The following is a 16,915-nucleotide window of genomic DNA, read 5'->3' on the forward strand; positions in this document are numbered from 1 at the left end:
ATCTATGTAATTTCCCTGACTAATTGGACTATTAACTCTGTACTAACCCCGCGATTTCTGGTGGTTTAATCCGTCATTGTAAGCTCTCCTGCTTGGCGCACAATGACCGACGAAATTAGCGCTAAGTAAGTCTGTCTCTGTCTGTCAGTGGTAAGGACCAGCCAAAATGTCCTCACAAGGTGAAAATGTCCTCAAGGAGAGAAGTTTGTATCTGAATTTGTCCCCACAGCCGACATTTCTTAGTAAACGCCTAACCCTAACTCTAACCTAAACCCAATCTAACCCTAACCCTAAAACCAAGTCTTAACCCTCAAAAAGTCCTCACAAAGATACGCATACAAGTACACAAACACATACACATACACCAGGAGGCACGTTTGAAAGACACAGTGATCATTGGTGGGACGTCACGCTGTCTCCCAGGTTACATGTACTTAACGTGACAGTGCTATGTGTGAGGCGCACACACATTCGACTGCCACATAGTATTTACGTTAAGATCCGCGAGGATGTGAAGGAAGAATCACGTCAATTCACCTCCCAGGGCAGTTTCTTTATGATGAGTCTAGAAAACGGAGATTATCCAGGATAGTATATGAAAGGACCATTACATGGGAGTCAGGAAAAACATGAGGGATCATGGGATAGTTTACAAAACAGCAAAGAAATTGACTCTCAGACACTTATTAGTTAATGTGGAAAACCAAATTATGTTGACTTTCGTCTAAATGAAATGATCTGGGGGTGGGAAAAAAAATCACTATTTGATACGACTCGTTATAGAATGTTCAAATATTCAAATATGTGTAGATATTAAAATGAGCCTCAGAAGACCTAGTCCGCGTCTGGTTAAGCTCTACCACCATCTGAGACTGTGGTGTAGAAGATAAGGGAGGTGAGTCAAATATCCTATTAAAAGATAATATCACTCAATTCAGCTGCTTCCAAACAAGAAAACTGTCAGAGGCAGTACAAGTTGAGTAAAGTGTATTTTTTGCACATGACTTCCTAAGAGAGTTGTTTGTTTTGTTTGTTACAGATGAAAGATGCTACAGGTGTGTAGCCCCGGACAGAACAAACACACACACACACACACACACACACATACTCACCCTGACTCCCATGAAGCGATCTCTGAGTACAATCCAGGAGAGCAGAAAGACAAAGGCCTTGTTACAACAGAACAGCGCTGACACGTCTGTCGTGTTGATCTTCCTGAGAGCCTGCAGGTACAGGTAGTTGGTGAGGATCCACAGGAGGCCGAAAGGAGCAACCTTGGTGAAAAAAACCTTGGGGGTCAGTCCGTCGTCCCCGAAAAACCTACAGCACTCCCTGTGCAGAGACATAGAGCGAGAGTTAACATATTATAGGATGAGGTATAGCTATTTTAAGATGTATAATACAGTACTATGATAGTGGGGGGAACTCAATCTGAACAAATAGGAGTAGAGAAGCCAGAGGCTATATTTAAAAGTAATTACCACTAAAACATTTACATTTGCATCACAATGCATGAGGAATCCACTTCACTCAAGTAGAGTGCCTTGTTAATGAAACTACTACCTGGGCAGCTGATTTGTCTATTTCAATAAGTAAACAAACCAAGCCAGTATCTCAGCAGCTACCATGTAAGGACATTGTAAAATCATAATAATAGATTTTAACTGGTGCAGATAAATACACTATACAAGGAAATACATGGTACAATTCTTGACTTATGTTAGGTTGCAGTGTTGTACAAAATAGTACAAAATACATGTATGTGTACTTTATTTTGTTATTTATATCTCTAGCAACTTTTACTTCTTTTTCCACTACATGTCCTCTAACTATCTCTGTTATTCCTTTCTTGGACCCCGTCTTTTAATATGCAAAATAAGCTGTCAGTTCTCAAACAATTGTCATGGATGAACACAATATTAAATCGTGGCTGATAATCTAAAGCTACAGATGTTTGGTCTTATTTTGAAAAGGTTCAAGATATGGTTGCCTCTGTAAACACGTAGCTCACGGGTTCATTGTACACATGCAGTTTACTCTAAAAGCACTCGAGGCTGTAAAAGTGACGACACATCAATAACTGAGGAGTGGCGTGTTTCTGGCAACTGAGGAGCAGTTACTGTATGCGTCGGCTCCAGAGAGTTGACTCAGCACTAATAACCTCTCCCTCTCCCACGTATTTAGTGACGATGGCGTTAAAGCGCATCACACATTTCATCACAGACACTTCATACACAATAATGAATACGTGGTTTGTTCCTACCTGACTGTGGCACATGATTTACAGCTCGACAGCAGCTGACCAAGGTGGTCTGAAAGCAGATTTTAATGCGTCGAGCAGCTCGTGAAGTCAGCAGTTAGAATTTTAAAGGTTATAAATATGAGGATTTGATTTTCTATTGCAGTCACCAACTATTTGCTGTGTCAACACATAGTGGAGTAAGGGCATCCTCCGCAGAGAATGAATGAGTCACGCTCTCGTCTTTGTTTTGGTGGCCACTGAGTGTAACAATGAATAACTCAGAACTTCTCAAACTATAACAAAGACAAGCACCGACTCCTTACAAACAAAACACCAACCTAATTTCTGTTTCACTTCCCTCCTTCTACAATCTGTCAGGTAAATCTCAACTCAGCGCACAAGGGAAGATAATGAGCAGGTGCACTGTAAAAAATAAAAGAAAAAAATGGAGCATCTGCCTCTTAGAGTTAAAATCCTCTCCACTTACATTGACGACGAGAGAAGCAAGACATTAATGGTGTCAGATTCATTTCATTTCATCTTGCACATTGGCCACTGCTTTATATTAAAAGATAGGACAGCTATTACAAATGTTCCCTGATTGTCTTTGGTTCTTGGCATTGTCTGAGATTCACCAGCAAGTGCACTTTGAATGAACACAAAGGAAACACAGCGTTTGATAGTCGGAGCTCATCAGCCCCAGCGGAGCTGCAGGAGACCCAGATTCTCGCATAAGCCCTCAACAAAAAAAAAAAAACCCTAAAGAATAATGACATCACAGAAGAAATATAGAGTCCTCAGTTCACCACCAACTGACAGAAACAAAAACCCATTTTTCGGTAAGGCCATAAATAATAGACTAATAATTCAACTGTGAAAGTACCTGTACACACTTTCTTTGTGTTTGCTGCTTCATTACCAGAGTGACTGTGTTCAACAAACCAGTAAATGCAAAAGGAATATGAACATAACGCTGATTAGAAATGTGTTATAAATGTAACTTAAGGAAAATACTGCCATGGAAACACCTGTACATTAATTGAATACACTACCCATAAGTATTGTTTGTATGAATTAGAATAAGCCTTTTATGTAAGAGTAAGTGCTTTTGCTTTTTGAAGCTAATGCTTAAGACACAAATGAAGATGATCCATATCATTTCTGGTATGCAAAGTTCACTGTAGTTCCCTGACATGCTTGGTGAAGAGGGTGAGTAAGCAGAGGACTCCTCTGTTTGTTAGAATCACACAGTCTCACCATTAGAGGTCACTAATTCTTACCAACCGGACTTTTTTTCTTTTCTTGGCCTGTGGGGGTTATCATAAAGCCTCTGCATTCGCACATTCCCTTTGCCTTTTCATCAGTTTCCAATTTCCGCGGTATGTGCGCGTGCATCTGAGCTGTGGGTTACACAGCGAGACTATTTGACACCATCCGAGAAAAACAACTTTCCATCAAAATAAGCCCCGTGAATGCTGCATTACATTTACAGAGGCTGCTGTTTGGAACCATGCTTTCACTTGTAAAGATGTGAAATTGCAATAAAGAGCTAAACTCTAAAAATTGCTCTTGAGCTGTAGCTGACGTGATATTTGCTGTTGATGTTTTTCCTCCTACTTCACTTCACATCATCATCACGTTTGGCTGATTAAACATAAACAAATTAAACCTTTGATATTCAAGTGGTAAATCAATGTAATACAACATTATTTGATTTGATTTATTTTGAGCCCAGTTAAAATTCTGTAGTTCACCTTGTTCTTCATTGTAACTCCAGCTGGATGCAGGGTGACAGTGACCTTAATCTCACCTGAATCTCTGTCTGGGCGTTTGCCTCTCTGGACTTTTGCACAGGTGACCGATGTAGTAGAGAGGAAAGAAGAGGCAGTTCCAGGTGGTGGCAAACCAGGTGAGGGTGAAGGGCGCGTCAAACTGCTTAAAGGTCAGCTTGGCCAGTTGGGTGGCGCCTGCCCAGGAGGAGCACACACACATCACCATGACGACCCCCCACAGGGCCTTCCGCACCTGCACAGTCGTTACCCTGATGCAGCAGTGGAGCCTCCGTCTGTTGGTGCCGGCCTCTGCTCCCGAAGAGCCACCGGCCGCCTGAGCATCTGTGGTGCCGACCACGGTCTCCCTTGTGCGGTCTTCTCCTGCAGAAGGACACGTTCAAAGGTTACGCAGACTCACACTCACACTCACACTGAAACTTTTTTCATTTTCAACTTTAGCTATCACAGCAGTGAGTTATGATTCCAGCACATTTTTGAATAAATTAAAACTCAGCTCTTCCAGCTCATGACTTTCTCGTCCTTTGAAGAGAAACACAATGGACCACATTGTGCTGTGCTGTCAGCGTGTGTATACAGTTTATATGCAAGAGCATAAAAATGTTATATAAATGCATATTGTGTATTGGGCACAGCATACTTCCTGCAGCTTACAACAATGGCTTAAAACAATCAAAACGTGTAACCACAGATTGGCAGCACACCAACATTTAATTACAGCCACCACACATTATGAATTGTTGTATCATGTGAATTATTGTATTGTATTACACCTGCCAAGAAACTACATGCTTAAACCAGTAGCTATGATGCCGTGAGCAGTGTGAAACAAGTAGCTTAGCTTCATACATGGACAATTTCCCATTATCTTCATCTTAACATGTTAAATCTGCGCTAAAAGCTTATGTGCAACAGAGGAGTCTTGAGTGACATGGGTCAAACATGTTTTGCCATTATTTCGCCACTTATAAATAGCTATTTTCACAGTGTAATTGAACCTGGATGTAATCAGTCGGACATCTGAGTTATAAATATGGTGATCGAGTGTGACAGGTGGCAGCCACACAAAGGACAAAAGAGGACAGCACTGATATCTAATCCAAGACCTCCTATTCACCTCACAGTGCCATGTCTCTGTGTGTGAGTGTGAGTCCGTATGTGTGTGTGTCAGCCTGTGAGCAAAACAGGCCCATATAAAAACACTTTTCTCTTTTTTCCACGCCTTATATTACTCATGTCAAAACCTGACAACCTCCTTATTTCTTTAGTAATGTGTAAACTGAATCAAGGTGTTGGCAAGTTGCTTTCTGTCCCACACGCACTCCCTCAATACTTCAAAATTGTTTTTTAATTTTAGATACTTTATTATTCCCCTTAGGGAAATTATTCTCTGCATTTTGACCCATCCTAGAATTAGGAGCAGTGGGCTGCCACACTGAGAAGCACCCGGGGAGCAATGGGGGTTGGGTACCTTGCTCAGGTGTACCTCAGGTGTAATCTCACTTTCCAAAGTTATTTTGTTCCCTCAAGTTACTGAACTTACCCATAAATACTGTAGGTAAATAACAGCTATTGTCTCATTTATACAATTCTGTGTGTGTGTGTGTGTAAAAGTGGCACTAAGCTTGTCAAAAAAAGCACCAACAAATTTGAATTTGATTGTCATTTTCAACAGTATTGATACCAATAATGCTGTCTCCACCTCCTCAGGTTGACACACAACTTTACACAGCACCATAGCAGGGAGACAGGCAGACAGACAGGCAGACGCACAAACAGCTACTCCCCTAACTAGCAGCTGACCCCAGAAATTAAACACTCCCTCCACACACAGCAATACAAAAAAACGAAGCAATATTAGTTAATAATAATTTACTCATTCATTCATTTATTGTCTACCACTTTATCCTCCATGAGGGTTGTGGTGGAGACAGAGCCAGTCAAAACGGGGTACACCCTGGACGATTTCCTAGGCCACTGCAGGTTCCCCTTATCCATATGGAAAAGAAAAGCCGACTACAGGGGCGGGACATCTTAACAGTCCACCCCATCCTTCCTGTATGGAATTGTGTTGCTATGGAGTTGGGCTGGAGGGAGAATCTGCTCCCCCCCCCTCCATTATACTGATGCAATGTCTCTCTATCCTACCCACATGCATAGCATAAACAAATCCATCCATCCAGTATCTGGTGCTTTATCCTCCACCGGAGGATTTATTATTATAAATAATAATATTTAAGTATTATCCTTGCTTCCTTTATCTGCTAATGCAAACTGTGTCCAGGACCGGTATCTGTCCTTGTGCTGAGAACCTGTAGAGAAGGAGCGTATTGTTCAGTCAAACTTTCTAGTATCAAACCATAACAAAGTGGAACATTAAAAGCATCCCATACCTGTCACACACACACACATACACACACACACACTGCTCCATAGATCCTAACAAAACATTATTAGTAGAATAGTAATGTAAAAAATGTAGTATCCTCCTCCACCGGTGTACGAGCTGCTGTCAGGAACCTGCTAATGTATGAATGAAACATTAATGTGTCTTGGCTGAGTCCACATGTGAAGTATTACCAGTGAGGCCCGAGAATAAATCAGTTTAGACTTCTGCAACTGCAACACCACGACTTTCCAATCGGGGAAGTGAGAGGAGAAAACAGGAAACACTAAACTGCTCTGTTTAATAACAACTGCATAAAATGTGCCGTGCATCATCGGCAGCTTTCTGCCTTCCAACAAGTTAAAAATGAAGGATCTCCCTGATGGTGTTTCCAGAGGTAATAATGAGCCTCGGGGAGTGTTTATCTGTACTGTCTACTGTCGACTAAAATACAGAAAGCACCTCAGACGAACTCAGAGAGACAAGAATAACACTAGCTCGAACCGGAGATTGTTGATTGCCATGCAGCTCTGACGACACCGTCTGTCCTCGTGTTAATATGATGTGTGTGATAAAATGAACAGACACCAACAGTATTGGCTAATTTAAGTGGCTCGCTGCATAATCTAATGAATGAGCCGTACGAGGGCATCCATCACGCCCACTGAGGCGACTCACTCTTCCCAGAAGAGCTGCTTTTGACCTTGCCACGTGTTCTCATCATGTCATAGATTAACTTCACTGATGACTATCACCTCTAATGCTACCGCTGTCTGCTGCACACACACAAGACGGTCATCTTCTGTTTCCAAATGTACTTCTGCCACTGCAAGAGCACTTGATGTCAGTGCCGCAGCAAACTTGGCAGCTGTGAAAAGATGACTCAAGCTCATTGCATTTAAAAATGATGCGTCAGCAAAGCCCCAGAATGGACACAGACACACACATGGATGTCTGTCAAAGTCTCGGAGAACAAGGGTGAGAATTGAGTTTCTCTATTCTGAGCTCCAAGCCTCGCTGTCCCGTTGTGAAGGTCATATCGTGTTTACGATGCCCAGCTTTTGTCCTTCCTGGGCTTCTGTCCCACATCCCATGGTCCTGGCCACTGCTCTGTACTGCAGCACAGTTTAATCTTCCAAATGCAGTAATGGGCCAAGCCAATCAGCCCCCAGCGAGGCACTGGGTGCCCAGCAAAGCATTTCCAGCCCTTGCACATGTGAAGGGACTGCGTGAGGCGTCGTGACAACATCAGTATAACTGTCACGCAGCCTGCACTTATCACTCACTATGTTTCAGCTTGTTAGTAAGCCTATGTTCGTAGGCGGGTTCCAGTTTAGCTGGTTTAGCTGTGAAATATTCAAAGGGCATAAAATCTGTCTCCTCAGCAGTCCAATTCATTTACCAGCCTAGGTTTCCGCCATGCCTTTGTCACTGTTGTCCTTTGTGTTAAATAGCGGTGGAAACTGTGGTACATGTTCAGAACGCCAAGGCCATCATGAGTCAACCCTGGTCTGAGTAAATGTAGGAGTAACCTTCTAAAAAAACATAAAGCCACAACAAAATGAATAACTGTGTAAAATGTATAATATAATACTCATAAGGTGCAGAACAGATAAAAGGAATAGTAATAATCTAAGGAATGATCTCATTACTTGCCCTTGTGGTATGTCATACTTTGGTAAAAAGGCATTTAACAACATGAACTGCAGAACACAGACGCACAGTTTGATGTAAAAATGTGAACTGAATTAAATCATCTGATTTCCTCTCGCAGGTTTATAGGGAGTGAAAAAATATCCCTCCACTCAAGAGGAGGTCACTTGGAGGAGAGAGGTTTTGGATTCATCGTTTTCTGTCACCACATGGACTCAACATTGACTATAACCTTCTTATAATGAGCATTTTACCCTCCTTTGATTCATAGTCGCACAGTTCAAAGGTACATGCATATAAAATGTGCTAAAACCTTGTTTGTACATCTATTAGAAATCATTGGTAATAATTTTTGGTATTGGTATATAACAGTGTTCCTCAATCCTGGTCCTGGGGACCCACTGCGCCTCCATGTTTTACATGTTTCCCTGCTCCAACACACCTGATTCAAATAAATGGGTTGTTATCTTGCTTCTGCAGCTTGCCGATGAGCAGACTTTTTGAATCATGTGTGTTGGAGCAGGGAAACATGCTGGGCAGGGAGTCCTGAGGACCAAGACTGAGCAACACTGGTATGTTCTGTTTCTATATGTCAAAATGACCCTTGATTGATTGCCCCCATCAATCAAGACTCATTTTTGGAAATGGTAGCACACGTGTTAAGTAGGAGTGACCTACATTATAAATGAGTGCCAGCATCACAATGTTTATGGTCTTGAAGAGGCCTGAAAGTCAAAATGTCATCACTTAAGTCTTATACACGTATACATGCGGTTATAATTTTGACTCCAAATTATATTGTGTATTAGTTTTCAGTTGGACTGACATGTTTATGTGTATTTTTTAAAGGTCCAGTTTTGACACAAGAAACGGTGCTCATTCCACTGTTATAGTTATGTCTATAGCACCGATTCAGTGCTTTTAAAGACAGAAAAACTCTTTCAACCTTGACCACTGGTGATGAACAGTGTGGAGCAGTGCTGAACTCATCAATGTGCAGTGTGGGTCAGTGGAGTGGCTAAGAAAGATAGAAAGACACCCCAAATGACATCTGAGGCCGTTAACCAGGTAGAGCCACTGTAAGTGCTGAATAATGAACCGTAACCTTTTTAACCTTATCGGTTTGTAATCAAATGTCAACTGTCAAGGTCGGCACCGTGACGCCATGGCGACTGCGGTACAGTAAAAACCCTGCAGTGCAATCGTTGCTGTAATTTCAGGTGTAAAAATGAAGCTTTGTGAGCACAAAAATAGACTTTAGAGTAAGACAACTTGCAGAGTAGCGACTGGTTAATTGCTTTATCCAAATAAACTTAAATGAACCTAACAAGCCACTGTAAAACGACTGGAGACAGGAACAGAGTGTGTGCATCCTTGCAGGGATCCACTGTGACGGCTGTATCGTGCTCCTCTTTGTTGCTTCCTCAAATACATTCATCCCACCCACACGGTTGAATTAAAGCCAGTCTCAGGAGTAAAGGGGGTGTTAAAAGAAGATTCTGTCACGATGCTTATTTGACACAAACCATATTTCAGACAAAAAAACTATGACCCTTCTTTACCTGTGTGAAAAACTGTAGGTTGAAAAACACTGAAGACACAATAAATCAATATTTATCTCGGGGCATTTGTCTGCTTCTAGTTTTAGTACACCGAGCACCACATAAGCTGGTTATTGAGCACATGTCTTACTCCTGGTAGGGTCACAGCGCTCCAGTTGGTGTCGAGATTTACTAGCCAGTCTCACAGTTTCCCCTTCCTTCCATCTCACCACATGCTTCCCTGCAGCCTTGTTCCCACTCCAGCTCCACTCCCTCACCCTGCGCACGCTGCACTGCAGATCTCTCCTGCTGATTTCTGCAAATCCCAAACGTGCCAACAGAGGCCTGCCTGCCTGTCTGCCTGCCTGCCTGCCTGCCTGCCTGCCTGCCTGCCTGCTCTCACACTTCACAGAACCTGTCCACGATACACACGCACACTGCTATGTCCCTCTGTATCCCCAGGCACAGGCCACCACCCACACCATTCGCCACCCTCTCTGCTGCCTGGATTCTTCCAGAATAATAAGAACAAAGATTCTTGCAGGCGGCAGTGAACAACAGCATCGGGCTCTGTGTGTGCCGATCTTTCCAGGCTGACCTCACAGCTGTCCAGAACGCTTCACTGGGATCAGAGTGAGGTAAGAGAGAGACGTTAGTCTGTTGGGTAAGATCTCTGTGGGAGTGAGAGTGCACTGCAGAGCTCTGCCTCGCTGATTCAACAGGGTAAACAGATCAATCACTCATACACACGTCTGGACCGTCTTACTGTCGAGTCAAGACTCTGCTTGGTGATGAATGTGAATTGACTGGTGCAACTTGCATGTTCTGCCAAGAACTCATTTGACTCACACAGGTTATATACATACTTAAATTGGCACATTAAAAGAAACATTAAAAATGAAAGGCCCAGTACATCTTCATATGAACAGTTTTGCATAACATCTTGCCAAAGATTTCCATGCTGAACTACTTTATCTCCATGGATAGATATAGTCATCAGGGGTTGTATGTAAAAATACTATAGATTTGGCTGAAATTACCCTTTAAATAAAACTTAAAAGTAATATTTTAGATGACAGGCAATCATAAAACAGACAATCATCTGCTTAAAACTTGTTTTTGGCTGTCACACAGGATCAATCACTGAATTTATCCTTATTTTTATTTTCTATTTTTTTTTAAATCCCCTAATCATCATGGTGACTTTGCTTTGTCAGTTCTGAAATGTCAAATGTACATCTTTAACAGAGTCTCTTTTTCAAAGTAAGACAATTTCTCCTGCAGGAATTTGTTATGAACTGTAATCTATAAATGTCACTTCACTTGCACTGTGGCAGACAGTCGGCAGTCACAGTCTTTGTCATCTCTGTCTCTCTGACAGACACACCGGGGGTCTTTGATACTTGGCTGTGACAGCCTGCTCAGGACAAGCTGTCAGTCGGAGACCTTTCAACACACCAGGGCAGGCTCATCTGACAAGAGGCGTCTCACTCGACAACACATACAGGAAGACAGGTAAAAAAAAAAACACACACGCTGTGGCGTCAAAACAAGCGGGAAGGTGGGACCACATGGGCCAAGGGGACAAAGGCTCAAGAGGGCAGACAAGGGCGGGTTGATGGCTGTTACTGATCCTGCTCTTCTTAATTCCTCGCTGGTTTCTCCTTCAAGCTCAAAGGACACTGATGCAACTTCCTCACACTTATAATTAGTCACTGAGCTGACCTGCCCTGCTGCCTCCAACATGATGGAGGTCAATGCTGCCGCGCCCAACGTGTCTCTGTGGTTAGTGACACGGCAAAACAGAGTGTGCAAACAGGTGTTTGTGTTACACGCTCACTGGCCACTTTTATAACCGCCAATCACATGGCAGCTTCTTAGTGCATTTAAACATAGACGCACAATTTTGTAGATTATGTTCTACAGATCTACAGGGATTTAAACACACAACCATCTGCAGAGATTACAGAGAATTATCTGGGCTACAGCAGCAGAAGACCACACTCATGCTACTTCATTAGGTATTCTGCGTACCTAATAAAGTAGCTGGTGTCTGTATGTGTCAATGTATGCATTTACTGACATTGAGCACTACGGACACTGTCCTACAGTATCTTATACATTCCCTAGTCTGAAAGCATCCCTTTCTCTTTTTCTTGCCATCACTGACAACAGTGAATACATCACGACTGACCTGTAGTTTAACAGGCTGGAGTCCCAGCACATTCTGTGACAAATCAATACTTGAAAGATGGTCCACACTGTCCCTGAAGCAGTAATGGATAAACACTCACAAGTGTCAACTCTTGAGTGCTGCACCATAAGGCCACTGGTTACTTATAGGTGTCATAGCACACATAAACCTAACTTGTGACTATGCAATTTTCAAACAACTGCTTTTCTGCTTTTGATGATGATTATTTTTGAAATTGTATGATTAAAAAAAACAACAACAGTATCAAACAACACTGAGATGGAGTGAACTGCCAACTCAGGCATTTTCAAACATGAAATGCAACAAAGCACAATTTTATGCTGACATTATTTCCACACTGGTCACAGTTACAACTGCCACTGAAGGCATGATGGAAATATTGTGATATTTCAGCTCTGTGTGAGGCAACATTACCACTATAACATGTAGCTGCATTAAAGAGGGTACAGTGTATACAGAACCCTGAGGAAAGCTTGCAGCACAAATATATAGCCCTGAATTATATATATATATATATATATATATATATATATATATATATATATATATATATATATATATATATATATATATATATATATATATGTATATGTATGTATATGTGTGTGTGTGTGTGTATATATATATATATATATATATATATAAGATAAAACACTGTGACTAAAATGAATCAATTTAGCCTGTAACTTCAACCCATCTGTTTAATAAAATCTCACTCATTACACTTTAAAACGGATAGAGTTCTCCTCGCCAACACTCGATAAAGCTGAGCCTCAAACGAAACAAAAGCTCCGTCATTGTGTATTCAGTGCACGCTCATAGAAAGAGAAAGGTCTCTTTCACTTGCTTTTAAAATAAATGAAGACCGAAGGAGAAGCTTCATTCCTTAAGTCTTTTAACTGCCTTCAAAGTCCATTCAAGAGATGAAAGTAACCTTTAAATGGGGCTTGAACATGGAAGAAAAAAAATGTCATCACTGCTTCTGGTGATATTAACACCAGGTTAAATTCCTTTTTACTGCGTCAAAATTTGAGCCAAAAAAACCCACTCACTCTGTTGCAGAATTGATATTTTACACAGCACCTTTAAAGTTCTTCATGGTTTAGCCTCTAGTTGATGTTGAATATCTATGCTGCAAAGCTATACTTGTTATTCTTCAGTCCTATTCTCACACACTAAAGGTGAGTGAACTTTTTTCAGTCACGCTCCCTCAGCTCTGGAACTCGCAGCCTGACGATGCGAGGCTGCAGAATCAGAAGTTGAAAATACTGAACATGACACAAGAGTCTATACTTGTGTCCTGTGTGAATGTGCTTCAAGTAAAAGATGTCACAGAATTTTTAAACAATTGAATTGAATGCCTTTATTGTAATTGCAAGCCATGCAAACCACAACATTAGTGTGGCTCTGCTTGTAGCATTAAAGGAAAACCCACAGATGGAAACTGAGGAAAGGTTCACTTGCTGCTTCTGATGGCAGTGGGAGTGAAATATGACCATTTTCATGTGCGTGACATACAGTATGTCCACAGATTAAGGCATCATAGCTAGAATAACGTTTCAAAAGAAATCAATAATTATCATCCATGGGCTACTGAGAGGGTAGATTTGTCACAAGAATACCTAAATGAAAGGGTGATGACGGTGGTGAATCAAACCTGTGGCTTTGGGAGACAGAATAAATCCAAGGAATGGACTTTAGTTACAAAAGACAATCAAAAATAAAAACATTAGAAAGACTCTGAGATGTTTGATGATAAATGATGGTGTGTTGCCAGCCTTGAGCAACATTTATACTACTATGTCTGATGCCAGGAATTGATTGGTAGTTTCTCTCAAAGGGAAATCAAAGCTGTATCTGGTGTAAGGAAATGTCCAGTGAATCAGTGACATGCAGGAAGAATAGAACTGGATGCTGAAATCTACTAGTGTCTAACTGTTAAATGCATCTGTTCAGACTGTGCCCTGGCCGAGCCCAAACAGATCAACTTCCTCATTTAGGTCATTAAGCGCTTCCCTGCCCATCAAACCTTCATGTGTGGGAAAAGGCGTATACACTGGCCTGTCCACTTTGCTCAGAGTGGGGGAACCCTGGAGGACACATTGAGCGAGCTGCTGCACCAAGACATTTTGAAGAGGGGAGGTACAGATGGAGACATGACCAGGTCTTTCTTTAGTGCAACTGGAGGATCAATCGGCACGAGAATCGAGCAGGACAAGGAGACCCAGCCCTTTGCAGCAAACCATCGCTTTTGTCAGAGCGGGCAAACGGCCAAGAACAAAGGCAGACATACGTTTGCCTCAACAAAGATTTGGCTGCTGATGGTGGACCTAGAGCGACAGCTCAAGGATCTGCAGCAGAATGCCAACACCACCTTAAGACAGGACAAATTCTGGTGTGAAACCCCTCAAAGCACGCCACGCTCAGTGCTGTGGAAGGCTCGTTCAGGAAAGCTCATCCAATAATGGTACGGTCAGAGAATTTAGTAGTGGTTGCAGTCTGATCTCTATTCACCTTGCTGGTGTACTGAGGGAGCAGGGAGAGGGAGAAGAGACATCCACAGCTCTAATGATGAAGCAGAGATAGCTTGGCTGCTGCTAACCACTGCGTGAAGTGTAACTAGTTTACCATCTAGAGACCCAAGCTTGAGTTTGACCATCTGGGTCTCTTTGAGGAGGAAGTATAATGTTGAAAGACGATTCCTGGGACATCACTAAAGATGTGTGCAAACACTGTATGTCACAGTATCTGCTCAGATTGTGCACTTCCACATTAATAACATACAGTACATCACTAATGTTACAGCTAACTGGACACACATACAGAAAGAAATACAAGGACGTAACACCTGGAGCTGGACCTGGAGCTTTGGACCGTGGCCCCTCCAGTGTGTCAAGCATTCATCTTATAAACTACACAGTTTTTGACTTCCTTCAAATGTGTCAGCCCCCAACACAAGCACTTTCCTAATTCTTCCTCTACCCACAGCTTCTGTTAATTCTAAATTTAGTCAAAAGGCTCGTCAAATAGCAGCCTGCCACCTCACTTATGCTGGAAATAAAATATTGTGCGCTGACTTTCTCGCTAATAGGCTTAAAATCCTTGGTAATCCAGCAGTACTGATTATGCTTTACAACGACTGAATGTGCTGCAACACAGGTTAAAGGAGCACATCCATTTCTGCAGTGTCCGTGTTAAACGGCAAAATAGTTCCTCATTTATATTCCAGCAGCTGGTCGAGTCATAAATTATGAATAATGAGGCATATTCACATATTTTCATGTTAATAGACCAGACTGCTGTGAACTCAAACTACTGGAGTATATGAGTTAAACTCCGCTGGGCTTTTACTCAGCAAGCTCTGTTGTTTCAGCTTTGACAGAAACTACTTTATGACAGTGTGAGAGATGAATCATTTGAGCTATCAACCAAACAGTGTTTAGGAAATTAGCTCCACTTGCTGCTGTATCACATGTTAATCAATCACCTGTGTTTTGTATGAGTTTTATCTTAGTGTAAAACATAGCTGCCATCAACTTTTTACTATAGCCAATCAAGGAAATACAAATCGGCACTATTTTAACACGCCATGTATTTTAATTATATGAAATAAGATAAAATTGTGAAAATTACAGGTATTAATTGGTGGTGGGAAGGTAAATATATCTAATCATTATGTTTTATCTCTAAGCACCCAACAGATGTCTGCACTGCCTCCTACGTTTTTTTAGAAGGGTGTTTTGAAATGAGCAACCAATTTAAGGTCATGTGCTAATGGGAAAAAAAACTTAACTTAAGATATTCAACAGTGCTTATTAGTGTAGACAAAAAAGATAACAGTGCTGCGTTTGCACAAATGAGGCTGGAACATCAGAGAGGAGACGTGCTGTTCGGAGGTTGGAGAGCGATGGCACAGAGCTTGTTGAAGTCAGGACAGGTGTTGATACACACACACACACACACACACACACACACACACACACACTGCATTGATTGCACTGCAATCTTTGCCTTAAACTTAATCAGTTCCACCAAAATTAGGTTCTGCCTCATCAGAACCTGGATTTGGTCTCTGTGAGGACTCCTACCTGGTCCTGACAAGGTCAGTGAACACACACACACACACACACGCAAACATTTGCACAGCTATGTTACCCTTAACCTAACCTAAATTCCTAACCATAACCTTAAACTTAAACCTAATACTTCCCCTAACCCCTATAGCCCTTTTATGGTAAGGCAGAGTGAGGAACAGCCAAAATGTCCTCACTTTCACATACGTCCTTTCTTTCTGTATCCTTATGTATGTATGTATACATATATGTGTATATATGTGTGTATGTGTACACACATGTGTGTGTATGTGTGTATATATATATATATACATATATATATACATATGTGTGTGTGTGTATGTGTGTATATACTAGGATGAGGAGGAGTTTTCCCTGTGTCAGCAGGAAACCTAATAATTGCGACTCAAATCAGGGAGACCCCTGCGTGTAATGATGTCTCTGGAGGAGGGAGACTGAACAAGAGTCACTTACAGAAGACACAACTGAAATACTGAGTGATGGGTTCATGTCCTAGCTGCTCCATGGTGTGACGTACGCTGTGACTTACAGTAATAGTATGATGTATGGCTATGGATGAGGTGTTTTGTGTGTGTGTGTGTGTGGGATCCCTGCATCACTGCTGCAGTAACAACTTCAGAGCCTCTTCTTGGAGGAGAGAAAATAAATAAATGTAATGTTTGATTGAAACACTGGTTTAGCTACACTACACTGCTGTTATGCTATTCTATTATTAAATAAATGTAAATGCATGTATATCAGGCAAGCGTGAGTCTCTTTTCTATAAATCTATACATCGTAGATAAATAAATTACTGCTTCTCATAGTTTTTATGATGACATGACAATAAAGACATATTCTCTATCAGTACAATCACAAATATGGTAATAACAGAGTAATCAATTTGTAACAGGGAGGTAATAGTATGGTAATAATTTCCAGTTTGGTGATTAAAAAAACAAAAACATAGCAATAGTGAAGACATTAGTAAATAACATTATTAAACGAATGAATC

The 16,915-nt window shown here is 41.5% G+C and overlaps 1 protein-coding gene across 2 annotated transcripts in view; it reads right to left on the minus strand.

Annotated features, from left to right (window-relative positions):
* Positions 1-16,915, minus strand: part of slc35f3b (solute carrier family 35 member F3b) — a 47,224-nt gene that overhangs the window by 5,693 nt on the left and 24,616 nt on the right. For both annotated transcript variants that reach the window (XM_044045379.1, XM_044045380.1), the window contains 2 exons: positions 4,053-4,395; positions 1,113-1,332 (listed from right to left, as the gene is read on the minus strand). In XM_044045379.1, the coding sequence (XP_043901314.1) occupies positions 1,113-1,332; positions 4,053-4,395 (563 nt within the window). The remainder of the gene's footprint in view (positions 1-1,112; positions 1,333-4,052; positions 4,396-16,915) is intronic.

Source organism: Solea senegalensis, linkage group LG15 (assembly GCF_019176455.1).
Source record: "Solea senegalensis isolate Sse05_10M linkage group LG15, IFAPA_SoseM_1, whole genome shotgun sequence".
NCBI classification, from domain to species: domain Eukaryota; kingdom Metazoa; phylum Chordata; class Actinopteri; order Pleuronectiformes; family Soleidae; genus Solea; species Solea senegalensis.